This window comes from Xiphophorus hellerii, chromosome 7 (genome assembly GCF_003331165.1).
Source record: "Xiphophorus hellerii strain 12219 chromosome 7, Xiphophorus_hellerii-4.1, whole genome shotgun sequence".
NCBI classification, from domain to species: domain Eukaryota; kingdom Metazoa; phylum Chordata; class Actinopteri; order Cyprinodontiformes; family Poeciliidae; genus Xiphophorus; species Xiphophorus hellerii.
The window spans coordinates 2,503,041-2,529,771 of NC_045678.1; the positions used below are offsets into that span (position 1 = coordinate 2,503,041).

The 26,731-nt window shown below is 41.8% G+C and overlaps 2 protein-coding genes across 2 annotated transcripts in view; both read left to right on the forward strand.

Annotated features, from left to right (window-relative positions):
* Window positions 1-6,438: 6,438 nt before the first annotated feature.
* rbm44 (RNA binding motif protein 44) lies at window positions 6,439-20,569 on the forward strand. The gene is made up of 19 exons (XM_032566807.1): window positions 6,439-6,899; window positions 6,970-7,076; window positions 8,181-8,255; window positions 8,323-8,371; window positions 8,453-8,487; window positions 9,396-9,577; window positions 9,660-9,802; window positions 11,374-11,890; window positions 11,958-12,016; window positions 12,706-12,864; window positions 12,943-13,108; window positions 13,193-13,227; window positions 13,958-14,033; window positions 14,111-14,195; window positions 14,269-14,355; window positions 14,431-14,504; window positions 17,952-18,025; window positions 18,126-18,324; window positions 20,064-20,569. The coding sequence occupies exons 6-19, from the start codon at window positions 9,410-9,412 to the stop codon at window positions 20,355-20,357; spliced, it is 2,136 nt and encodes a 711-aa protein (XP_032422698.1). The 5' UTR covers window positions 6,439-6,899; window positions 6,970-7,076; window positions 8,181-8,255; window positions 8,323-8,371; window positions 8,453-8,487; window positions 9,396-9,409; the 3' UTR covers window positions 20,358-20,569.
* Window positions 20,570-21,295: 726 nt separating this feature from the next.
* itgb5 (integrin, beta 5) overlaps window positions 21,296-26,731 on the forward strand; it is a 59,358-nt gene continuing 53,922 nt past the window's right edge. Inside the window, exons 1-5 of the mRNA XM_032566875.1 lie at window positions 21,296-21,876; window positions 23,381-23,466; window positions 24,647-24,854; window positions 24,935-25,184; window positions 26,503-26,671. Coding sequence (XP_032422766.1) covers window positions 21,810-21,876; window positions 23,381-23,466; window positions 24,647-24,854; window positions 24,935-25,184; window positions 26,503-26,671 — 780 coding nt within the window. The 5' untranslated portion in view covers window positions 21,296-21,809. The remainder of the gene's footprint in view (window positions 21,877-23,380; window positions 23,467-24,646; window positions 24,855-24,934; window positions 25,185-26,502; window positions 26,672-26,731) is intronic.

Consider the following 26,731-nt stretch of genomic DNA (forward strand, 5'->3'; position numbering starts at 1 on the left):
TTCTTCCTTTCATCAAAGGAAGCAACTCTTGATTTTGAGCTACTAGAAACAACCAAGTTATAACATTGCTGTTAACAATTGTACTCAAGTAAGACTAGCACTACTTCAACATATTTTTACTTGAGTAAAAATTAAAAATAGTTTTCCAAGAAATTAGTGGAGTAAGCGTAAATATATATTTGATAAAAAGACCAGTGAAGTACTGAGGAGCTGATCATATAGCAAACATACAAAAACAGACAAAATATAAAGTTACGTGCAAGTTTTTGCAGTCTAAAGAAAACTTGCATGTTTTCTTTAGATTGCAAAGAATGTTATTCTTCCTGAATAACATTCAGGAAAAAAAAATACTTTCAAAAACACTTTTTTAATATTAAACTTTACAATTAATGCTTACAGCAGGAAATATGTAGGAATAAGGTAATGTAGTACCAGCAACAATATGTAGTGTTTAGCTTTGAACTGTAGCTTTGAGTCTCAGACATTTTGGTTAAAATATGTTTATTCTTTCTTAATTTAAGTAACTTGTATTGGAGAGAGTATCCTGAAATTTTACTAGCATTAGCTATTCATAATATTTAGTAAAAAAGTACATATTTTCCAAAAGGCTAGTCAAGTTAATGATCTAGTTACCGCCCACCTCTGGATTGAAGCCAGTGGTCTCAGTCCTCAAGATCCGGGGTCCTACAACGTTCTCTCTGCTTCAGCACACCTGGCTCCAATATTAACTCATTAGCAGAGCTCTTTATAGTTGACTGCATACTGGTGAGGCAGTTTAGCCATTGAATTCAAGCCTGTAGCACAAGAGACACATCTAAAAGTTGTAGGACTCTGGCTCTGGATGAATGCAGAAACCACTGGATTTAAGAGATAGACCCACACAAGGTAGAGCAGAACCGTGAGGTGGAAGGAAGTTCTGGTTTGATAGTCTGTCTAAATTGCCTTTTGTTGTAGGTGTGCATGTTGCTTGTTTGTCCTGAGCGTCTCTGTGATGACCTGTCCATGGTGTGACCCGCCTCTCGCCCAATGACCGCTGGACGCAGGACGTTGGAATATGCTTTGATCCATCCTGTCTGCACACTGATGTCCTGCTGGAAGGTGAACCTCTGGTCTCAGAGGTTTTCTCTTGTATTTCTCTCCATCCAGCCTCCCATCAATTCTGGTCAGCTTCCCCATCCCTGCTGAAGAAAACAATGGCACTCAGGGTGATGAGTAGTTTAATACAACAGCTTTAAATCAAAGGCAACCAGATTTTTGCTCATTTTTTTCCCTGAAGATGTTGTGACACCTACCTGGGACTCTCCCAGTTGAGCATCAGTTTTTAAAGCCGTTTCAATGACAATGATGTCTAGATTGTGGACAGAGAGAACTAACTGATGGTTTGAGTGATGGAAGCCATCTTAGCTAAAAGGGGAGAACCAACACTGAACCAAAGGGGTGCGGGAGCTGTGTTCCCAGCTTTCAAGCAAATCTTATCCTGTTTTGAAAATAATTTCAGAGAATTCATATAAGCAATCCCATCATGATTCAAGTGACCAAGGACACAACACACTCCAGACAAAAGACCCAATGAACCAAGAGAGGGACAGGCAGGTTGTTGACTTGCATGTCACCAGTGATATTTTTCAGCCACTCGGTGTAGGCAAGGTTTGTGATTATTTTGGTTTTTCTCTGTTGTTAATTTAGGTTTCTGTGTCGTTTTCAGTTAATTTCATATCTGTTGTCCTGTCTACCCCTTGATTGTTCCCAGATGTGTCTCATTTCCCTGATTACCCTCTGTGTATTTAATCCCACCTGTGTTCCTTGTTGGGTCCTTGTCTTGTCAAGCTGCCTTGTCTAGTCTACCGTCATTTGTACTAGTTGCTACCAGAAGTGAGCATTAGCCTTCCGCTCATCTGTGCTGCCTGGATTTTTGGACTTTGTGCTTCTAGATTAACATTACATCATCATTTTTCTTCATTCCAACCTGGTTCCTCAGCGTCTTCATCACCACCTCTTCACTGCAAATCATGACAAGATCGACTGAGATGGAAAATGTCAGAAAAATGACTGAAAATGGGATTTCCAGTGGAATATCGCTAACTGGGATTGAGGGAAAATTTCTAATTTAGCCAAAATCTGAGTGCAGAAACCCAGTGTCATTTCTTCTTCACAAACTGTGAAGTGTGTTTGCGTGTGTATTTGTTGTAATGTGAACAGCAGCTGAGGGCCGAGGCGAGTCCTGTGGCCCTTCAGCAGGCATCTTGTGATGTTTTCCCTCCGTCTCCCCAGAACTCCTGCCCTCCAGCTGCAGAGCCTGGCTTGTAATGCCACTGCTGCTTCAGTTGGTCATGAAGTGAAGAGCATGATGGCATCTGATAGGCTATCAAAGTGTGTTGACGGCCGCAGCACTCTGCCTGCTGATGAGTCAGTGCCTTATCAAAGTACAGAGAGGAAAAGCCGAGCTGTGGGCTCCAGTAACGCCGCCTGGAAGGCAGTGGCCATTGATTGAGAGAGCAGAGTGCCTTGGAATATTATGAAAGGCCTTTTAGTGCCCTCTGGGGAGCTGCCCTGCCCTCATATTGTGTGTTTGTGTGTGAGCACAGTGCTTCTGCCAGCACTCACAACAAATACAAATATTTTATTAGAGCGTTTGTCCATTTGCTCTGAACACTGATGACTGAGGGCTTCAGATCCAGTTTAGACGGACCAGTAAAAGGCCGAGGTTCTTGTAATTGACATCATGTGTCATTTTGCTTATTTATTGCATCATCATATAGTATTGGCATTTGCTACTTTCTGCATAAATGTAACACCAGGAATACATTGGATTCTGATTATGGACAAGTTCTCAGTAACGCTGCTCTCAGTAATAATCAATCAGCTTTTATTTGTATAGCACGTTTCAGCAACATGGCAGTTCAAAGTGCATACAGTCAACAATTGTGTAACTGACATTGCATCATTGTGTCATCATCAAAACAATCAATACACATCAAATAAGTTGATCAATGTTCCAAATCTACATAGGTGAGTTTTTAGGAACTTGGTGTTTCAGGAAGTTTGTTCCAGATTTCTGGTGCATAGAAGCTGAATTCTGCTGCTAGTACAATATGTTTCTGTCATCAAAAAAGCAAATATTTTAACAAGAAAAGTGGTCCATTATAATTACAATTTTAACTGAGGCAGTTTTCAAAGTACGAAAAGCTGGATGGTCCACCTGGACAACTCCAAGATGCTTAAAGTACCTGATCCTGGGCGGTGTTTGCTCCTCAGGATCTGTGTAAAAGCTCTCCTGTGTGGGCGGACCTGACCCCTATGACCCTTACCTGAAGGTCAGGCCTCAGTCATCTGCTGGTTTTTTAAGATCCCACCTTCTTTCTTCCAGTTGCCAGATTGTTCTTCACAGTTAATGAAATCAAGCTCTCATCTACCCATTTGTGACATACCTGTTATTACTCTGTGTCTGACATTGACTAGTAAAACTGTCCAAGGTGTACCCCCCTTCTCACCCAATGGTCACAGTCACTGAGGAACATCCATGGCTGAAACATGTTAGGGAGGCTGCCAAGAGACTGACAGTAACATGGAAGGAGCTGCAGGGATTTCCAACACATACCAACTGTGTTCTACATGTGACAACAATCTCCTATATTCTTCTAGTGTCTGGACTAAAGAGTGGGAGAAGCCTTTTCTTCTGAAGAAAACATCCAGACCTGGCTAAAATCTCCCAAAACTCCCAAGAGTTTGTTGGACCTAAAGTTGACCTTTTGGTATATAATCCCAAAAGTTAAGTTTGACACAAAAACATCACAGAACAAAAAAACACCAGACACACAGAGAGTAAAGTATAGTGATGGTAGAACCATGTCCTTACTTTAATTCAGATGAATATGATGTTAATTATTTAAGAGAAGAAAACTAAAGTTTAGAATGAAGTAGCTGGACCCCAGAACTAAATCTTAAAGAAAACCAACTGACAGAAGAAGGCTGTGGACAAGAGATGTTCCCACAACCTGAGTTTAAAGAACTTTTACCTGTAGAATGGGCAGATATTGTCAAGTCAAAAAGGTTTGAAATTTCTTAAATTGGTGTCTAAGTCCGGGCCTGTCAGTGCATTATGATGAGCAAAACACATCCTGGTTGAAGGTTTAGGTCTGCACATTATTAAAGGAAAGTAAACCAGCACATAATAAATGCTGACACAGCAGAGAGCCACAAGTTTAACAGCACGGATTAAATCACATGACCAGGAGAACCACTGATTTACCATCAAAACGGGGCTGCTCCACAATAACGTGGTTTCACACATATCCTCCAGAAACACTAGGAGACTCACACACTCATTAACGGGAAGAGAACATCTGAACTCTCTCCAGCTCTCTCTTCACACAATGTGAAGGACCCTCGTGAGGCCTGAACTCTGAGGCATCACTGAGTTCTCACAAAAACACACGTACCACCCACATGATATTTCTATATTTCAAAATTTCCTCTCGGCACAGATTTGCTGTGGGCTGAACGAGGCTTCCCTCTAGTGGACATTTTTCATTCCTGCTCATGTCTTAGTGCAACACTCATTTCTCAGGCTGAAGAATGACTGAACTTTAAATTCAGCTGGGAAAACACACAAAGGATGTCACAATGTCTCACAATTTTACTTAAGACAAAAACCCAACTGTAAATAGAAAAAGAATTGGATAAAAGTTCCTATCAGCTTTGAACAGCCTGCAGAAACACCTTTTGCAGCAATTGCTTGCCAACCGCTGTACAAAACATCTCTAGAGGGAGGCGACCAACCTCCTGTGCAGCCCAGACATCCGGCGGAGGAAACACATTCCAGTCAGTTGCATCCAGAAACTTCTTCTTTCAGTCATAAACTAAATTTTGTGACCAGGTGAGGGTGAGAACATAGATCGACCGTTAAATTGGGAGTCTCTCTTCACCTCTCCTCAGAGGTCACTTTGAAAATGAAAGTCATGCTGGAGAGAAGAGGCATTCTACTTGGCATCTCCCCCCACCGTCGCCTCACTACGACATCCAGTCCTGCCCTGAATACTTCCTCAGGTTGACATGATGGATAGTTTGGGATTGGCCAAATAGAACCCTCCGAGATCGGACAGCAGTAATGACATTTCTAATGTCATTGCTGGTGTTTTTGCTCTTCGGCATTGTGTTAACACCAGAGGTGGGTAGAGAACCCAAATAAATGTACTCAGGTTAGAGCATCAGTACTTCAACATAGTTTTACTTAAGTAAAAAAGCAGCCGTCCAAGAAATAACTGAAATAAGAGAAAAAAGTATTTGGTGAAATACTTCTTGATTGATGTTATGAAACATGAATCATTTCAAAATTGAATCATCAGAAATTAAATCATCAGACAGACCGAGCCCGGCAAAAGAAACATTTTCCCAAATCAATATCTTTCAATGTGAAACTTTAACAAAACCTGAAGGTGAGTGTCTGGTGAATTTTTGGTGGGAACAAGCTGGCTCTTCATTCAGTTAAGTTACCCTCATAGGGTGGAGTATCCAGAAATTTGACTCAAGTAAGAATAGTAATACTTAAGTCAAATTAAAACGTATAGCATAGTAAAAATACACACTATTTCCCCCCAAAACCTTACTGAAGTAAATGTAACTGAGTAAATACAAGTAATTACTGCCCAACTCTAGTTAACACACACCTGTAGGTTCAAATAAAGCAAACTACCAAAAGTCCTGCTTTGATACAATCAGTCATCAGCTGCAGCTCCGGCTTGTCCTCGCTGCTGATGAACACAAGCACGTGTAGGAGGCAAACTTTTATTTTTGTTGGATTCAGCGTTATCTGTATGATCAGTCACATCAGCAGAGAACTGGCCCCTCAGCAGAGCACAGAGAGGTACTGCAGTAGATGAACACGCTGTTCCACACTGGAGCAGAAGCTCTGTTTCTGAATGTGGTGGGCGCAGCGTGGGAGAGGATGAAGGCTGCTCTAATATGTTTTAACTCTTTGTGTTGAATTGCTCCAAACTAAAAGGTTCACAACAAAATGCAGATCTCCCTTATGGTGGCTTACAAGCAGTCTTGCTGGATGAGCTACAAGGTCAGCATTAAGCATTAAAAGCAAAATTATGGACAAAAAAATGCCTTTATTTATTCAGAACTTGAATTAAGCTGTTTATGAAATGCATATGCTGTCTCATTACTATTTCTGGTATTTAGGTTATTTTCTCAAAAGGATCTCAAAACCTGACACCTAACATTTCTGGCCCCAACGCAACCACACCTTTGGGGGAAAAGACTACTGGTGAATAAAACTCCGGCCTTTCCTCATTAACTGATAAGTAGGTCACGCCGGTGTGATCACGTGACCAACCTCGCTTTAGCTTCCAAGCTGAAATTGAAGGGTTCCGCTCCTGCCGGCTTAAACAGCTATTTAAAATGTTTATTTATTTACGAAGACAAAACACCGGGTGACAAGAGTTAGCCTTTACAGTTAAGGTAGAATTAACGCCAAATTGATTTCGTTTTCACCAGCAATGTTGTCGAGTTCCACGGGAGACACTGTGAGGACCACGAGCCCTGCAGACCTGCAGCTGCTGATGAACCATCCCTCGGCTGTGTGTCTGGCGGGTTGGCCCGGTCCACCCGCCACGGTCTACTACGAGGAGCCTGTTCCCTGGTCGGTTTACAGGGTCGTGGACTGCCCCTCCGTGTTGGCGGCACCTCAGCCGCTGACCCAGTCGGTAACACCTCCATATTACTTTTGCGAACATTCGAACGCAAGTAAGTTCCCTGAAGGCACGAGGTGGGCTAAAAGTAGTTTGCTAGTAACAGTGAGGTTATAAAGGTCTGTGGTTTAGTTTGTGTCCTGTTATCCAACTAAATGTGGTTTCTGCTTACACAGAGGAGAGCCGAAAGCTCCTGTTGCGCAGGTACAGCCATATTGTTCTTCCTATGCTCATAAGTAAAAGACGTGAAGGTTTATTTCTGCTCTCGGCGCAGGTCAGTTCTAGAACTGGTGAACGCTCATCGCTACTTGGCTTTGACGGACACGGAGCTGCTGCACTGGTACCTCAGTCTGTCGGCGGAGGACAGGAGCATCATACTGGGTATGACCTGGAAGCCTGGCGGGTGTACCATACCTCATCAGAAAGGCATAGCATAGCCTTTACTGTCGGTTTAGAGGATTAGCAGAAAAAACTATATTACAGCCAGAGTTTGTGGACGTATTTTCCGGGTCGTCTTTGGACGTCTAATTTTGGTCCCTCGAAGGTGCAGACTGTGCATGTAAAGTCTTATGAAGACACCTCATCATCACCATTCATACACCTGCTTTCAGAAAACAAATGATTAGTAATATGCAAAGGCAGTCTGGAAAAAGCTCAACCATGAGTTGCTCTGGCCTCACCTAGCAAAACTAGCAATAAGACAAAACACTCTCTGCAAATGTTAAGATGACAGTTGGCTTTGAATGTAGTTTTTTACAATCCCTTTCACACAAATATCATTACAATGCCAACTTCTGAAAACTGTTTGTTTTACCAACATAGTGCACTAAAGTTACACACACCTGAGTTTTGGAAGTAAAACATACAACCAAAAATCACACACAACTATAGCATGTTTTCTTCAAAGTTTTCATCTGAAGGTTAACTGTCTTTGAAGGAAATAAGCCAGATACAGAGTCATCAATCTCCCAGGTCATGTGCGATGTGCTCATAGTGGAGATCTCACAGTTGTGCTTAAAAACTTCCCTGTCCGTCTGATCCGTCCATATTGCTCAACTAATTAAAGTGTTATATCTGTCACACAAATCTGAGCTCGCAATGAGACAGACATGAGAGTATATTGATATGAACAAGCACCTGTGATCCTGTTGAACACAGTGTTCTAATATCTTCGAACTTTGGGTTGGGTTTTAAAGCTGCAGCATTGACTGGATTGGGTCATAGCTGCAGAACTCTTCGTGTTCAAACAGAAAACCTGAAGTCATATTCTCTACTTTGGTGTCCCTCAAAGTTCAATTCTTGGCCCTCTCCTTTTTTCATCGCATCCTCTCTCTTTAGTTTCAGTTTTGAGAAACCATGACATCCCTTTTCACTGTTATGCAGATGACTGTCAGATTTCTCTGCATATGAAGCCTGTCTGACCATGCTCCACCCAGCCTCTCCTGTGTGTTCCAATAGATTTTGTCTGTTTTTTTTCTTCTTCAGATGAGGGAGGCTTTCACTACTTCCTACAGAATCATCCTGGGTTGGCGCTTTCTCAGAGTCATGTTTATTTGAAGCGTAAGTTTATGGATCTGTGCAGCTGATGAGAGCTTTGCCATCATCTAACCTTGCTCATTCTCTACAGCTAAACTTGGAAGTTGTGTTCAGTCCACAGTTACAGCCAACCAGAACTTGTAAGTCACACGGTGAAGCAGCAAATGAAGCTGTGGGCTCCATGGAGAAGTTATAGGTTTGTGTTGAAACTTTGTTTTCAGGTCTTCCAGACCTGGATCACAGGACTTCAGATGTGGTAATGTGGCATACCCTGGTCTTCTGATTCTGTAGCCAAACCAGGTTAATGCAGGACACTAAAGGCAGCATTCAGATTTGAACTGATGATTGACCTGATTATGCAATGCGATGGCTCCCAAACCCTGGTCCTCAGGAACCAGTGCCCTGGATTAGATGTGTCTTTGTCCCAGAACATCTCATTTAAATGACTTGACCTCCTCTGCAGCCATCATGTGCTGCAGAAGCCTGTTAATCACCCATTCATTTAAGTCAGGTGTGCACCTAAAAGATGTCGATCACGTCTAATATCTCGGTCGGAACATTGGGTGGGGATTAAAGGTGACTGGTTTGGGTCATACCTGGAGGACAGAATTTTCTGTGTTCATACAAAAAACCATAAGTATATTTTTCCACTTCTTTACTGTGGTGTTTCTCAAGGTTCAGTTCTTGGCCCTCTTCTTTGTTCCCTCCAGCTTCTCCCCTTAGGGTCAGTTTTGTGAAATTGACTCTAAAGGGAGACTGGTATGACCCAAACTGGTCTGCTGCTGCACCTTTAATGATGAGGGCTAGAAACCAAGGTCAGCCAAAGGTTGGTGAAATTCCACTGAAGATGTAGAAACTATGCCTCTATAGGTAAAAAAATATCAGCTATTAATACTGATATATGCATAACAGAGTGAAAAGCTATTGCCACCTTCAGCAAGTAGCAGCTGTTTTAAATTAAACAGAATTTAAGGGTGTACTCACCCCCACCACGTCTGGTCTGATTTAAATGGACCAGAGTGTGTTTCCCCTGTTGGTCTGGCTCTTTTGTGCAGAAAAACTTTCACAACTTTTTTTTTTTTTTGATTTAGGTTGTAGTTGACTTGTCAGAAGGTTCATCCTTCAACTAACCAATCCAGGGTTCTCCCCTCCCTTTCGCTACAGAAGCGTCTGTGCAAATGTTGAAGATGCTTCCAGGTGACACAAGGGAGAACTTGCCCAAGATGGCCTTTTCTAACAGTGTGACAAGATCTCAAAATCATCTGTGTGAACAGGCCTGTGACAACGCCATGGTCCACCAGATGGCCTACAGCCTCCCTCTCACACACACACTGAACCAGCACAGGGTGAGTGGAGTGAAGAGCACGTTTTGCATGCTAAGCAGCCAAAGTTGGTAGTCAGTCAGTGCAGGATGTTTTTGTTTTGTAGGGTTCATCAGTGTCTCAGCCGAACAGCAGCAGCATCAGTGCAGCTGTGCCATTCAACATGTACTTAGAAAGATCCAGACAGAGAAGCAAGCCTGAGGACTCGGCAGCATGCAGCCAGAGGGCGGCCTCCACCATCCAGGCGCAGTGAGTACACATCACCACAGTTTCAGGTGTCACCACCGTGCCTCATAACTCCTTCAAGATAAAAACCCCCAGCATGGAGTGACAGCAGAAAATGAGTACAACTGGTTGAGAGAAAACAGGAAGACTAAACAATAAATATTAATGTTTATCAGTTCACTTTTTTTTTATCCTTTCAGCCCCAGTTTATCCTTAATACAAAGAAAAACTTGCCCAACAAAACCCTTGAAACTGAGAGTTCTGCTAAAGTGGATGAGCTCAGACATACAGTCCGATTGTATATAGACATGCAATAGTGTTCTGTTTATTTGGGTTAAAAGAACTGTTTTGATCTTTTTACTAATACTTTCATAATTGGATCTTTTTTTTTAAATAAACTGGAATCTTCTTTGGTAACTAATTGACAACAAAATACTTCTTAGTTAAAATGTTAAATTGAATGTTTCTGCTAATATATTGTGTTGATTTTCTTCATAATGGTTTTAAAAGTTCTTAAATTTAACTTACTGAAACTTGCAACAATCCTGTTCCAGGCATGACTTTCAAAATGACCTGCTGTGATCATGTTAACCGTGACATGTCTATTTTATCCCATCAGTTCCTCTTTCTCTCACTTTTTTATGGCAAATGAACAACTTTTTAGGTTAGTTTAGATTGAAGCAATTTTTAAAAATTATTAAACCGATATACAGTGAACCCTCACTATTTCGCGGTTCACCTTTCACGGTCTCGCTGCTTCGCGGATTTGCATCGTGTTCTGCCTCTTCCTCTCTACCTGTGTGTCAACAACGCTGCGGTTTAATATGTACATGTACGTAAAACAGCTTGCCATATTTAACATAATTGATGGTGGCATGTCGGTTTATAAGAATCTTTTTGCCCAGAAGAAAAAAGAGCGACAACAGCTACCGATAACTATGTTCTTCTCTCGAAGAAACACACCTGCACCTCGGGCTTTAGAAGAAAAAAAAACCCGCTACAGAGCGGAGTCAGGCTGCAGCGGTTCAGACAGAAGAGTAGTGAAATACACGTGAGTCACTATTTGTCCTACTGTACTTTGTATTGTTTTTTTCATAATCATTTTTTATTTTCTCCCGTTCTAATCCAATGACTCAGGTCGCGGTGGGCGGGGGGTTGCTGATCTACGCAATTCAGGCACGGAAATCCACCTTCAGTTCGTATTAAAATTATTATTTTACAGTACAGTAGTTATTTGTAAAAAAAAAAAAAAAATGTTTATACAGTACTTTTTATTTGTTTAACAAATGTTTGGGCCTGTAAAGAGGTTTTGTTCTTTGGTTTCAATGTATTATGGAGTATTTTATTGTATAATAATTGTAAAAAAAAAAAAGGTTTCTACTTTGCGGATTTTGCCTATCGCGGGTTCTTTTTGGAACGTAACCCCCACGAAAAACGAGGGTTCACTGTATTTGTTTCTGCTGGTTTTCACAGAGAATGTGACATTTTAACAAAAATGTGGACTAGTTTTTCAAAGCCATTGAAGATATGGTATAATTTCAGAGTAGGAGATGAATTCTGGCTGAATGGAGCCGTTACATGTTTTCATATTACAGGTCAGAGTGTCCAGTGGAAAACAGCGGGTCCTCACAGCAGCCAAGAGTGGACGCCATGAAGCTCACGCAGCGTTCAGGGGTGGACACCAGCTACACAGCGCAGATACAGCAGGCTCCTCCTCCTGAAGGTCCTGCAGGAGAAAATATTGTGCTCAGTGGCAAGAAAACAGCAGTCAATCACGTGGAGATCAGACAGAGCTCTGAAGATGAAAGGGGTCAGTTCAACTTCCCCATCAAGGATGACGGGGGCAGCCTAGTGTGCTTGGCAGGCAACGGTGTGACACTGCAGAATGCTGGTGCTCAGATCCAGCTGGGCGACCCTCCAGCAGACAACAGTCTGAAGAGCACTGCAGAGAAGCTTACCTCCACTGCTCCCTGTGCACCCAGCTATGACACTGCAGTGAATACTGATGTAGAGAGCTGCACAGCAAAGCAGACCCAAACTGAAGGTCCAAACACATCCGAACATAACATCATGACTGAGCTTCATATGTCCGATCTGGACTACCTGGCTGATGTAAGGTTGGAACCTCATGTTGGTTAGGACTGCTGTAGATAGTTTCTCACCTTCTCTTTCCTTTCAGGAGTTGATCAAACTCCAGATGATTCAAGAGCACAAGGAGCCAAAGAAGAAGAACAAAAGGTAATGTGTAGGAGCAAGAATTGGTGGTCCCAAATGCCTATTGTGTGGCAGACAGTGTTAGAAAGGTGATGTGACACAGAAAGCATTCTAAACCTGGTAGTTGTGGACCACCAACAGTGGCCTGCCAGTGGTCCACTGACAGGCCACTGTGTTTTTTGTATTAAAGTGGATAGATCATGCTTTAAATCCTTGCTTTTCACATGTAAATAATTAACTTATGATCTATTTAAAGTAGAACTTAAACGCGTTGGTCTGAATTCCTTGTTACTGTAGCGCCACAGACCCCTCGTTTATCCCGGTTCTGTTCCCCATACCCTTGTAAGAGCAACTCTTTTTAAATGGGGAAAAAAGAGAATCCAAGAGCCAATACTTGTTGGCTCTTGGATTATGAGCCCTGCCATAATCCAAGAGCACACATTTTCAGTATGAAAGCAGGATTTCATGTCTTTTGTTCTCAAAACTTTTAATACTTTTGCTTACATTTTTATTTTGAAAGCAGGACTCCATATCTATCCTCTCAAAACTTGTAATGCTTGTACTCAAAAGGAAGGGTGAGGAAAACTAAACATAGAGACTGCTGATTATTAGGTGGAGAACAATAGGTGCCTCCTGCAAGGCAATACACTGCTCTCCTAGCATTGCTATTGCAGGCCCCAGTTGATGCCTGTTTCCCTGAATGTATGTTCCAGCCCTGGCAGTGTGTCGGCTGCTCCTAGAATGGACTGCGGCTGTAAGCAGCGCGCCCAGCAGGCAGAGCTGACCCTGCTCACCCTGCACTATGAGCTGTGCAGGCAGCACGTCTGGAGGCTCTACTACACGTCCGCTGAGGGACACCTGTCCACGGCAATGTGAGGAACCCGTAGGGCAATTAATCTCGTTTTGTTTGCACTAAAAGCTTTCTAGAAAAATCCATCACGTCTCTGCAGAGCTGAAGACCCGCCACCAAACGTTGTGAAGATCCTGCAGAAGTTGGAAACTGACTATAACCTGACGAAGAACCAGATCCTGACGGGGGTTCCTCTGGAGCAGTTGAAGCCTCTGTGTGTGGAGTCTGAGAAGATCACGGCAGGAGCATGTTATGTCCCTGAACAGGTGGGAGATTACCCACAACTCCCAGCCAAGAGCCCAGATGTCTGGGCTTTGAGAACCTTCCACAGTAACTCTTTCTTTGCTTAGATCCTTGGTGGCCTGCTGGGAAAGACTCCTTCTTGGTAAGTAGACACACATTGATGGAGTTCCAGTACAACTCCAGCAATGAGATGCTGCAAACTTAATTAGGAAGTCGGTTGAATTATTTCTTCATGATTGGAGTAAAAAGACCCTGTGTGAGGCAGATGTTTGTACAAGGCCTCTTACATGGTGAGCTAATAATGTCCATAAAGGAAAAATGGCAGGTGATGATTTTCTAGTGAGCTTCTCAAAAACCCCTCGTCATGGAGACGGCGTAGTCTGGGGCTAAAGCGATACTTCAGATAACTTGTGATTAATTGATGACAGAAATAATCGTCAACTAATTTAGTAATTGATTTATTAGAGTATAAAGATTCCAATAAAAAGTAATTTGTTTGAAGAATGCTATTATCAGAGCAGTAATTAGGCCAAAGCTGTATTAAAAATATATTTTTCATTAAAAACAAGCAAAATAAAAACTTAATCATAATCACCAGATCAGCACTAAATTGAGCAGAAAGGGCTGAGCTTTTTACATGTTGACGTTAGAAGATTTGATCAAGTGTTTGATATTTTTAAAATAAGATTAATCATCAGGATAATCAATAGAATAATTGATTAATAATGATCATTAGTTGCAGTTAGGACTTCACAATATAAGGCCACGTCATCGTACTATGTGTGCAATATTCATACACTGAAAGACGCAAAGACTGTTTGGAGTGCAATACTTGTTGGCTAATATATTCGGCGCACCTCTCTGATGCTAAGTTCCACCCAGGGGACACAGAAGCATGTAGGAGCTGGAGACAGCGGAGGTCCTGATGGGGACAGACAGAGCTGCCAGGTGTGATTACAGCACACACTACAATGTGCTCCATGCAGCAGCAGCTAATCCCTAACTACTGTCTCTTTCCCCTCCAGAAACCCAAACTGCTCCACAAGGAAGATGAAGAGGATAAGAGAGCTGCAGCTCTGGTACCCAAAGAGCGATTGGTTAAGCAAATGGGTGAGCAGAACCTTTGCACGGCTGATAGAACCACAACTGTAGCTGAATGTTCTTCTGTTTTTGTGCCGCGCAGGCTTTGAGGAGGTGAGCTTTAGTGAGGCGTGGTACGATGCTGAGGAGGACCTGCAGTTGCCAGGACCGGCAGTAGACACGGCCGACAGTAGGTCATTAGCCACAGCTACTCAAACATCATCTGTGTTTCATCCGTTTGAATTATGTTTGTGTGTGTTGACAGATGACAGATCAGTCAGTGGTGAGAGCAGCAGCTCAGTACTGTATGTATCCAACCTGCCTGGTCATGTGACACAGGTTAGTTTAGTTACACGTGCTACTTACTGCTCTAACATCATCAAATGTGGGAAAGTGGACGAATTTGGTTAAATCAGTGGTTCCCAAAGATTTTCTGGGCCCCCCTATGGATTACAATAAAATCCCCCCTGAAAAAAAAAAATCAACTGGGCACACCTATTGTTCAATCAGACATAAACCTATACACATATTTTGTTTTCAAACTCCACTGAAGTTTATTTCACACTTCAGGTTGCAACAAAACACACTACAAACCATCTTTACAGTGAAACACTTTTGTGTAATTTTTCTTTTCATTCATCTATACCCTATGGACGCCTTATAGGGGGGAAAGGTTATGACATTTCCAAGGGCCCCTGACCAACAGGGGGCTCTCCACAATTTATTTATTTTTTGTTCGTAGAAATAAAAAATAAAAAATTGGGGCCGTATCAATTACAAAATTAATCGTATTGTATTTTCGAAGATTGTTTTTAGCAGTAAAAATTAAATGGTACTCCTCCCAGACCAAAATCACACATCCATATTTGCCCTGAACCCCCCTGGATCTGCATGAAATGGTTCGTTCCTGCTTGGAGCGCTTGGCGGTGTTCAGCAGCAGTCAATAGAAAACAAGAACGACTGTGGCTGATACTATGCTGCTAAGAAAAATAATAGTCAGGTTTAAAAATAAAATAAAATAGAGGGAGAGAGAGAAAAAGGCAAGAGTGTCAATTTATAACCCAATTTTTCTCCCAAGAGGTGAGTGGACTGTGTGAGATTATCAGCCATTCAGCATAGTTAGCTTAGTTACAGACTACTGCTTGCCTCCATTTCACTAGCATCTAATGAATTATGGAAAAAACAAACCAAGATATTCATACATTTAACTTGTCCCTGTACCTTTTACCACTTAACAACAGATGAGTCAGTCAGCAGCAGCTCTAGTTCCTCCTGACCTGTCCTCTCCTAAGTGAAATTAAAGCTGCAGCATGTAACTTTTATAAAAAAAAAAAGTAAAACAATTTCACATATTTGTTAAAACTGTCATTATGTTGTGACAGTATGGTAAGAGAGATAATCTGTGAAAAATATCTATTCTGCTTTCTCAAAGTGGTAGAAACAACCAGTAGAAACAACTCTACAGGCAGGAGAGTTTTAGTGCTGTCAATCACAATCTCATGTGGCTGCTCATCCTTTCTCCCCCTTGCTCTGTGCTATGCTGCAGCTAGCAGAGCCTGTTGTAAATGTTTAGTCTAGTTAGCATAGCTACCAGTGACGGCAGATAAACAATTTTCCTGTAATATGTTGCTTCTCCACTATTAGCACATTTAGAAATGAGTGAATGAAGTTGATTGACAGCACTAAGACCCTCCTCCTGGTTCTGATTGGTTGTTTCGGTCGGAACGTTGCATTACTTTAGCCAGTAATGGTAGCTCAGGGAGGAGGTGAAGGAGATTGATTGTTTTCAGATTTCTGTCTCATAACAAACTGGCACAAAATTGTGACAGTTTTAACAAATATGGAGAAAACATATTTTTTATTAAAGTTCTATACTGCAGCTTGAATAAAAGGCAACTACATAGCATTTTTTGAGAAGTCTGTATTGCTTTATGTATATTTTGGATGTTGCCTATGACTGTTTCTCAAGGGGAGAGACATTTCAGTAATCTAAAAGTAATAGAAAAAATTATGCAACCTACTTGCATACTGTATGCGGACTGTTTAATGTAAAATTCATGAGCAGTAAATATTGTGCTAGTTATCAGTATTGGACCAAAAAAAGCAAGGCAGTTGCAAGCCTTTAAAATTGTGATGCTTTTGATAGGTCAGATAGACTCAAAAAATTGTAACAGCAGCTGTGTGAGGGGGCCCCAATTTAATTTTGTGTCAGGGGGGCCAAGATTCCTGGCAGCGCCCCTGTCCATACTGCTTCCCGCGCCCCCCCTGCAAAGGCACTGCGCCCCCCCTAGAGAGCGCGCCCCACACTTTGGGAACCACTGGGTTAAATGATCATTTTGAAATCCCCAGTGAGTTGTACATCGTTGTAATGGCCAGCAGAGGGCAGTACATGACCGATGAAGCTGATTAGAAATGACATCATGACATGACATCAAGGCTATAAGCCTTAACGGTTTATTCAGAAAGATATAGAGGCCCCATTTAGACTTCTTCATAAATATTTTAGTCATTATTGATATAGGCGTCTTTATCACATTGGTGGAAAGAAAAAAATAAACAAGGAACAAATGAATAGCTAGAGGTCAACATTTCCTGTTATTCTGTATCACAATGAAACAACTGCTACAATGTTCTGGAATAGCAGAACATTAGTGTCCCAAAATGTTAGTGCTTCCACCTCATTTTTTAAAGAACTCAAACATGTGAAACTAAGAATCCCTTTTAAAAATGCTTTAGTTTTACTGAACACTAAAATATTTATCACATATAAAAAAAGTACAAAAACTAAAAGTGTGTGTACTTTCATAATAATCATGACCTTTGTTCATTTTTATTTTTCCATCTGTCACAAAAGTCAGTGTTGCGTTCATGTTCCTGCAACTACAGCTGCTCAGCCGCTTCCCTTTAACCAAGACTGACAGAAATAATAATGCACTGCAATAATATTCATGTCCACAGTGTTGTTGTGTTGAGATACTGTATAGTGCAGCACTCCAGAGTCTGTTTTGTTTAGGAAGTCTATCTTTTTCTTTTAAAACATTAGCTGACAATAGCTGCATTTCTATTGATCATATTTTGCCTAATGGAAGCACAGCAAATTTGAAAAACTCACATTTTTGGATGGAAAAACATTTAGTGTAGGATGAGTTTTTTGTGTTTTACCTTGTGCTTAATGAAATTTGATTTATTTCACAAAATGTTACATGAACCAGATGTTCATGTAACATCTGGTTGTTACATGAACAACCAGATGTTACTACTGACACAAACCACAAAGAGGATGACAGGAAGTGATGGGAGGCTTGTGGTTCAGTATGTTTTTACATTATTTATTGCGTAAACAGACTCATTCACATCAGATTTTAATTGTGTTCCTTATTTAATGGGAACACCGGAATTTTTTTCGACATCAGCTGAATATCGACAAAGTTTTGAGCACATTTGCCATGGAAATGCAGAGAGGGGTTCACAAATGAGTGATAATGTAGCTATTTAAACAGTAAGAATTGTCAAAATAACAATTTATTTGGATTTTCTTGTTAATGTTGGAGTCATTGGGTGTTGCTTTAAGAAGCAAGATGGAGATTGGCGTCACTGTGAGTGACATGGCTTACCACCCAACAATGTTGGATCCTTTTAGCTTCTGAATCAGACCTGGCTATTTTCAGTTTGTGATGATTCATACATTTTTGGGAGAAACGTTTGCTCATCTGTCCTGCATGTAAAAACTCAGCCACATCATAGTTTTCACAGGTATTTGACTAAAGAGCCTGAAACATGTTTCAGAGTGACGTGAGGCAGTTGTTTGAGAATTTCCAGCCAACAGAAGTCAGCATCTTCCCCTCAAAGAACGGCGTGAGGTGAGCTGCTGTCCCTCATCACTTTTCACTGGATCAGTTCAGCTGTCTGGAAGGTTCCAGGGTTTGCTCATGGAGGTTCTGTCTTTGGCCGGTGCTCTAGAGTTGCCATAGTGATGGTGGATGGCCCAGAGGTGGCTAAAGCTGCAGTCAGAGAGCTCAATGGTCTTCGACTGCACAGCCGTACCATACACATCAGGCACCTGAGTGGAGCCGCTGTTGGGGGCCACACACCTGGCGCCACCTGGGGGTCCATGGCCCCAGAGGATGCTGACACCAGCTGGAGGCTCACTGAGAAAAAGGTGGGGTTCTGATGGATTCCTTCATGCTTTAATCCTTTAAACTCCACTATGTATTGTATACAGGTATTTTTCAAGGAATATAGCAAATCTAGGAAGCAGAGTGTATTCCTAAGCCTGTTGCCATGGGGACACTACCATGCTTCTGGGTCTACACACATCTGGAGAAAGCCAAATGTCCTCACTAGGACTGGTTTTATTTCCTGACCGCAATACTGAGATTTAGACTTTATTATTACACAAAGACACAAAAGTGAATTTGGTAATAAAATGTTGTTGCTTGGCTAGAATAGATTAGAATAGAAGTACTTTATTCATCCCAGCAGGGAAATTACTGTACTGGAGTACACAGAAAAAATAGTGTGATCATATATACATATATGCATATATACATACAAGAGTAACTGGTGCAGGTGTAAATAACAATAAAAAAACTAGAATAAATACTATGCATTGTTAAAATATGAGGCAACAATAAAAGTAAGATTGAACTGTTAAGACGTCCAGTAAAGATATTGCACTTGGCATTTTCAGGCAGTCTGAGAGGATCATATTGAACAGCTGGATCTACTGAGGATCACACCACAGGATTTATTAGAGCAACTAAAGCCCACAGGAGCAAACTCATGGTTGCTTTGTGTGAAAACTCAGGGTTGCTTTGTTGCACAGAGCATTATTAGTTCCTATGCAGACATATACCAGCAGGTGGCAGTAATGGATATTCAGAGTTTTGGTCTGCTTTGCCATGAAATAAGAGACTAAGGTTTAAAATGGTTCAAGGGGCAGCATTATGTAAAACCAACTTTTAGCTCTACATCATGTTATGTTATTCAAGAACATATCTGCAGTGCTGCTTTGATTCTTTCATGCATGTTTGAGAAAGATCAGAATCCAAACAGCGCTGCACACAAACTTCATTGCATTTTGTCCATGATGACGTTGAGGAGTGTTTCACTTATTTGTTGTTGTTAAACCAGTTGTTCTCATTTTTAAACTGTAAACCTGACAAGGATCCAAGCTGGATCACATATGCAGGCTCTCCTTTGCTCGTCTGTAGGTTGCTATGACAACCAGTGTAAAACTGTATTTGTATCAGAAAGGGGTTTCTATGTAGATGAGAAAACAATCCACTTTGGCATGGAAGACTTCAGATCTAAATGATTTCCAGCAGAGAATCTATTCTTGTCTCTGCTTTCACTTCAACCTTCAGCATTTTGACTCTTTGCTACTGGTTTTTATATGTCACAGTTCTGTTCTTATGTCTTAGATATGAAACCTGCACATTTTTTCTCCAGCACCTTTCATTGGGTCTACAGGGCCATTTGAATAAAGCCAAGAATTCCCACATAGAATGGAGTATAGATGCATCGATCTGATATTAATATTTGAATCGCCTCGATATTGGGGAAAAAATGCTAGACTAGGTATTGACAATGTGCCCGATCCATAAAGGCAGCTCTATTTAGTCTAATTCTATGCTTTGTGCTCTGAGCAGCATCATGCTTTATTATTATTATCATTATTATTCAGAACTCCTAATTGCACTTTCTTGGATCGGTATTGGCCTCTATGAGACATCAGGTATCTGTATCGTATTGGAAGTGAAAAGTGGACCGATGCATCTATTAAGATGGATAAAACAATTAGACATTCTGAAATAATATCTCGGTTTTATCAGTATTTCTAGCTTAGCTGTAATATTATTCTGCCTTAAATTCACCTTCATCGTTCTGTCTGCCCAGCTGGTAAACCCAGCGGTCCTCAGCTCCAGCATCCAAACCAGGAAGGTGGTGAGCATCTTTCCCACCGCCAAGGGGACCTGCGTACCTCAGCACTTCGGCACCATGGGCGGCCTGGACTCACTGATGGCCGAGCTCACCCAGCTCCACCCCCATGTCGACCGCCAGACAATCCTGGATGCTCTGATGGAGCTGAAGGCCACACACCAGGGGGTCCTGGCCAGCCTGCCCCTCAGCACCATCAGAGACATGACCTCTGCCCTGCTGACCAAATCGCCTACTGCCACGCAGAACTAAGTGGAAAAGACTGTGCACCTCTGTTCAAGTTGTATTTATTTCCAAATTTTCAGCAATTCTCCATTTTTATTTGAAGTTCATTGCCAGCGTTCATGGGAAATGCTGCGTCTTCATTTTCTGTTGGGTTGCTGCTCTTCACCAGTTAACTGATGGATGTTTGGATCTAATGTTTAGATGTTTGTTCTTATAAAAAGCTCACCCAATGAACAATATTCTGTCTGAAATTTTTTTTTTTTTTTTGCTGGTTGGTTAGAGTATTTTTTAGACCAATAAACTTTGAATTATTTATTTAAAACCTAGGACCTAGAAAGGAAAAACCACAAAAATGCCTAAAAGTCAGAAGTTTGTTATATCAAACTTAAGTATTAGTATTGATGTCAGCGATACAGACCCCACATTTACTGGATCGATACCACAATATGCAGTACAGAACAACTCTGGTATGTTGAAGGTTTATGAAACTATTGTAGCATTAAGAACAATCAGAGAATTCGTTTTTTCTTTTTACCATTTAACAATGTTTGCTACTTTTGATGTAGCTTAAGAAATTATTGTTCCTGGAATACAACATTCAAGTATATAATAACTGAGTGTTATTTTCCTCTAGTTCTACATTTACTGTAACAAAAAGGATGAAAAAAAGAAGTTTGACTTAAATGTTTTATATTCTATCAGTACAGTCTTGGGCTGGATTTCAGTTTGGTTTTTTGGGGTTTTTTCCTACATGCAAACCAAACACTTTCAATTCATTTCAAAAATACTTTATTAATCCCAAATGGATGCTGTTGTAACTAATTAATTTAGATTCTTCAAAGAGTTATTTGAAGATCGTGATGGCTGCTGGCAGGAAAGATCTCTTCTTGTTTCAGGTTTCCGATATGCTTTTTTCCGAGCTCCCGCGAATGCAGCATAATCCCTAAAGTGGAGGAGGCGGGGATTCCAGCAGGGACGTAAACTGGACTGGGAGAGCGGATCATTAAAAGTCCGGAGAGGAACACCGCGGTTGTTTTGGAATATTGTTTTGGTGGACATCTGCTGAGCTTGGCTCGGCTCTGACGTCATCCCACCCTCGCTTTGCCGCTTCTCTGAGCCTCGGCAGTGCCATGTAATCGTAAGGGACGTTTGGGAGCTGCTGTCATTTGTGTAGGTTTTGTCTGGAGGGGTCAGGTCAGGGAAGTGCAGAGGCGTCCAAGCAGAAATCTGAGCTGCAGGAGCGGATCGCAGGAACGAATCGCCCCGGAGCCAGAGCGCTGCCTGCCGGGAGGATGATCCGAGGAGACCCCGGCGACGCGGTCGAGGTCCGCACAGATAACCGGAGCGGAGTCAAATGGGAGGTCTGATGGGAAACTAGACACGTCGGCGCGTGTTTTGGTGTGTGGGGGTTTGCTTGCGTGTGTATGTGTTGAGAAGAAAACTAGAAATCTAGAAGCTGACTGGCGGCGCCGTGACACCATGTGGAGCCCGGGAAGAGCCGCTCTGTGCTGGATGCTGCTGGAGACGTTTCTGCGCTCTGCTGGAGGTAAGACTGGAGCGAACAGTAGGCAGGAAGTCGGTCTGCTCTGTAGAACCAAAACACACTTACAACCCGAACGAGTCAGAACCACGGCTGGGCTCAACTCTGAATTATTTACCTGAAACCCAGAACTTGTTGCTGATGGGATGTGAAGCGTGGAAACGGATGATCAATTAGACTTTGAATTTCTATTTTACTAAGCATGTCCGATTCTTCAGTCCTTCTCAGTAAACATCATTATCAGTATAACATTGTTTGCATAACCAGCTTTCCATCAGATTGAAGTCTGAATTCCTAAACGTTATAACTTTAGTCAGAAGAAAGATGAAAAAGACTTCTAGTGGTATGGCTACTTTTGTCCAGGTTCTTGGCACTTATTGTGGAGAAAATACACCAACAACTTCTGATGAGACAAATGCTGAATCTCTACCGGAAGATGCTGAAGAAGCTACCATGATTCCCAACATACATGTTCTAATTAATGTTTCCTGTCAGATGCAGAGGAACTTTAGGAATCGCATCATTCTGTTTTAACATGTCAACCTGAACTGGAGGTTGAGCATGTGGTGCTTGTAGTTGATTGGAAAGAGGCGCTACAGGTACAGGCGTTACGTATGAAGTGGGATCAACACGGAAAATGAGAAAATGTCAAATTAAAAAAGAAATAGATTTGTGAAACATGTTATTGTTCCAAAAGAAGGCGTAGAAACAATTAACTATCTAAAAAATAAGAGACGCAGGGTTTGTAAGTAAATTAGATAAAGAAAGGATCTACATACAGACAAACCATCATAACGAGTTTTGTAAATGAAGCCAGGTTCATTTGGCAGAAGAGATGACCGGTGTAGATTACTGGTCAGTAGTTTGTAAGACGATGCTTAAGCTGCTGCAGGTCCAGAGAAATGCTCGCTAGCCTAACATTAGCATGTTTAATTTGTTTCGTGTGACTTTTAGATAATTGGGCATGAAACATGGCTGTAGCTCTCTGCTCGGACATTATTCTGGGTAAGGAAATGTGTAAAGCAGCAAGTGACTAACAGAGTGGGATCTGCAGCAGCCATTACAGTCTCTCTCTGACTGGTTACAATGCAACGGGAGAAGAACGGCTTGGAGGAAACCTGCATAGTATAAGTTTGATCACTGATTAAACAAATTTTTAAACAATCAGTTCTTTGTCAGGCATAAATTCATAGATGCAACAGAAATAACTGATGTTGGGTTCAGTGATGATGAATATCAATCAATCAATCAATCAATTTTATTTATAAAACACTTCATACGAAAAGAAAAGTTCTGCTTGAGCTTATGAACAGCTAAGCACCTGACAGGGATAATCCTAGTTTAAACACCCTCCGTATTAACATCTCCCCTACAAAATAATTTAACAAACATCCTCCTGGTGGGTCCATATTTTTACAATAACTGATTAAAAACCACATAACAGTGAGCAAATATGTCTCTGTTCTGAATGTACCTGGTGGGAATCCAGCTGCTGATCTTCTCTCCTCAGGTCTCAACATCTGTATGAGCGGCAGCGCCACCTCCTGTGAAGAATGCCTCCTGATCCACCCCAGCTGCGCCTGGTGCGCACAAGAGGTGAGTGACTGTCATCCTGTAGACACCTGCTAGGTAATCTGCAGGCTTTCTGCTTCAATAAGCATCTTTTGTTCATTTATCGGCAAAAATATGTTGAGCAAATATCTTAAACTGTTATCACCAGACGCTGTTCTGCTGTTTATCTGAAACATTTTGTAACTAGTTGGGACATTTTTCCTGGACACAGTGAACACAAAGTTGAGGTTAAACATAAAGTGTAGCTTTTCCGTAAAATGAAAGCTTTATCTAGAAAACATTGCGCCACTGATATGTGCTGTGTTTTATTTAGATATGCAAAGGCTAGCAGTGGTTCTCTGAAACCAAAACCCTGAAGCACACAGCGTGCTTTAGTGATGGGTTTAATCAAACAGAATGGATGTGCTAGCCACTTCAGTGTCAATATAATCCAAAATGGCCTCCTAAGCAAATCAATAAACAGAAATAAAAAAAGGACCAGAGCACTTTTTTTTCTTTTTTTGGATGAACCAGACTATTACAGGAGGCCACAACTATAGTCATCAACTATTTAATAAAAATTTAATGAAAAACCAAATATCCCCTCTTTACTCTCGTCTGACTTTCAAAAATTGAAAACAAGTTTTGTTTTGATATGCAGAATAAAGGTTTTATGAAGCTGTTTGGAAGGAGTTTCCGTTCAGCCTTGAATTGTGTAGTTCTGGTTAGATCCGTGTACATATTTTTGATTTTGAACTTGAGATTAATAGATGCGATCTAAAGACTGTGTAAAAACAATAGCAGAGACAAAGCCCTTCAGTTTGGATAGCAGAGGATCAGAAGTGGACCTCCGTGTTGTGAGCCAACCATGAGGCTGGGTTACGTTTCCCATGGCAACTGTTTGCTTTCTCTGGTTTTTATAACTGTTCTGCAAAAATGCTGCCATACAAACAAATCATTTTTTTACATAAACAAGTGTTGTCAGCCACACTGAAGACAAGCCAATATTATTCCACATGGTCAACAAGCATTGCACTTTTTCTTCCTTCAAAATAAGAGCCTCAAACATGGATACAGTAGAATGTTGAACTTAACTCTCTTTCCTGTAATAACCTAATTATTATTTCGACTATCACCTCTCTGAGTCATGATTTGCCATTTAGAAAAGCTGATGGTTGAGCTGCTGTGACTACCAGCGTGAGCTTTGCTGCGTCTGGTCTTGCAGGACTTCGGGAAGCGCCGCTCGCTGACGTCGCGATGCGACCTCAAGCAAAACTTGCAGAAGAGGGGCTGTGAGCCGCGCTTCATCGAGTACCCCAGGAGTACAATCTCCGTCCTGCAGAACTCACCGCTGAGCACTAAAGGATCGGGACCGGCCCAGTACGACGTGGTGCAGATCATGCCCCAGAGGATCTCCCTCAGCCTGCGGCCAGGTAAGAACCGGCTGAATGCCAGGAAGCTGCCAGGTGTCCGTCCGTCTGTGGGTAAACACAAGCTGGCTCCGCCCCTGCAGGAGACCAGACGGCGTTCAGCCTGCAGGTGCGGCAGGTGGAGGATTACCCGGTGGACCTCTACTACCTGATGGACCTCTCGCTGTCCATGAAAGACGACCTGGACACCATCCGTAACCTGGGCACCAAGCTGGCGGAGGAGATGGGGAAGCTGACCAGCAACTTCCGTCTGGGCTTCGGCTCCTTCGTGGATAAAAACATGTCGCCCTTCTCCTACACGGCCCCCAAGTACCAGGAGAACCCCTGCAACGGGTAGGAAGCACGACCAGACGCAACGCAGCACTCAGGATTAGGGCTGGGCAATCAGTCAGTAACTGTATATATATATCAATAAGTGATATGTCTGATTGAATTTCCAATAATTTCACTCAACGCCAATCCAGAACCGCACAGCATTCTGGGGGATGTAGGCAGAGAGAAGACTTTAGCCATTCAACTTCTCACAGCGAGCGACAACAAACTCACTCACTCTTTGGTTACCTAGCAACAGCCTGTTGAGTAACTTGTTCAGCAGCACTTTCATGTTTTCCCACCGTGTCTCATAGCTGCTTAACAATAAAGGTCAAAGGTCATGTCACCAGTTTGGCAGAATTTTAGACATTTAAAACAATAGTTGCTTATTAATAATCAATAGTTATCAATATTGATATTATCAATATTGACCAATTATCAATATTGTGATTTTTCAGCCATATCGTCCGACCCTCCTCATACTTTACTCGTTTTGGCCTAAAACTCAGCAGTTTGGTTTTATTTTGGCCAGTCTGCAGCAGACTGAAGTAACAGTCACACCTCATGTTGCTGTTTAATATGATTCATGTATATTAATGTGCTGCAGCTGCTAGAATGAGGCAGAATGAAAGAGAACGCTCTGCATGAGCTGGTGATGCAAACTCAGTAAAGAAAGGAGAACAGATAGGTGGGGGGGACACAGTGTTTACCCCGGAGGTGAGACCACCATCACGCATCACTTGCCATCTAGGTTACATCCCCGCTCAGTTGAGTGCGTGCAGGGGTGTTTGTGTGTGTGTGAATGACATTGTGCTGACCCCAGCAGCCTCCTGTCATTGCTGTGTGAGTGATACTTTTTTATTTATTTATTTTTTAGCATTTTGATCATGTCAGTCCTCAGCTCATAACTAATATGTAACATAACTGGTGGGTTCAGGTACGATCAGAAAAAAACAGAAGCATTGTGACTTTATACTTTACATTTAAAATGTAACGCAAATAACACATTGTTTCAAGTTAGCATTGTCATGTTTAGCTTAGAGTAATAGTAGGAAAGTGGCTTCAGTTACTGCATCAGAAATATAACAGTAAGTTATTTTTCTCTTTCTGTAACCAGATTTTTAAAAACAAATCTGGATTGATACAGAAATTAATATCGGATCAGTGCAACTCTTACTTTTTGGTACCTTTTATTAACTGATTTGGATCATCATCAGGTATTTTATTATTTAGTTCTGAAGCCAAAAGCTTTGGGACTTAAAAGATAATATTTACTGCTTAGCGTGCTTTTACTGTTTAATTCCAGAGCCTGACGTTCTGTCCGTGTCTCCCTGTACAGATACAAGCTCTTCCCAAACTGCGTGCCCACCTTCGGTTTTCGCCACATCCTCTCTCTGACGGACAAAGTGGACCGTTTCAACGAGGAGGTGCAGAAGCAGATGGTGTCCCGGAACCGAGATGCTCCAGAGGGCGGCTTCGACGCCATCCTGCAGGCCGCCGTGTGCAAGGTGACGCCGCGCCTCCTACCTTAATCTTACTTGGAATGCTCCCAGTGACGGCACAAAGTT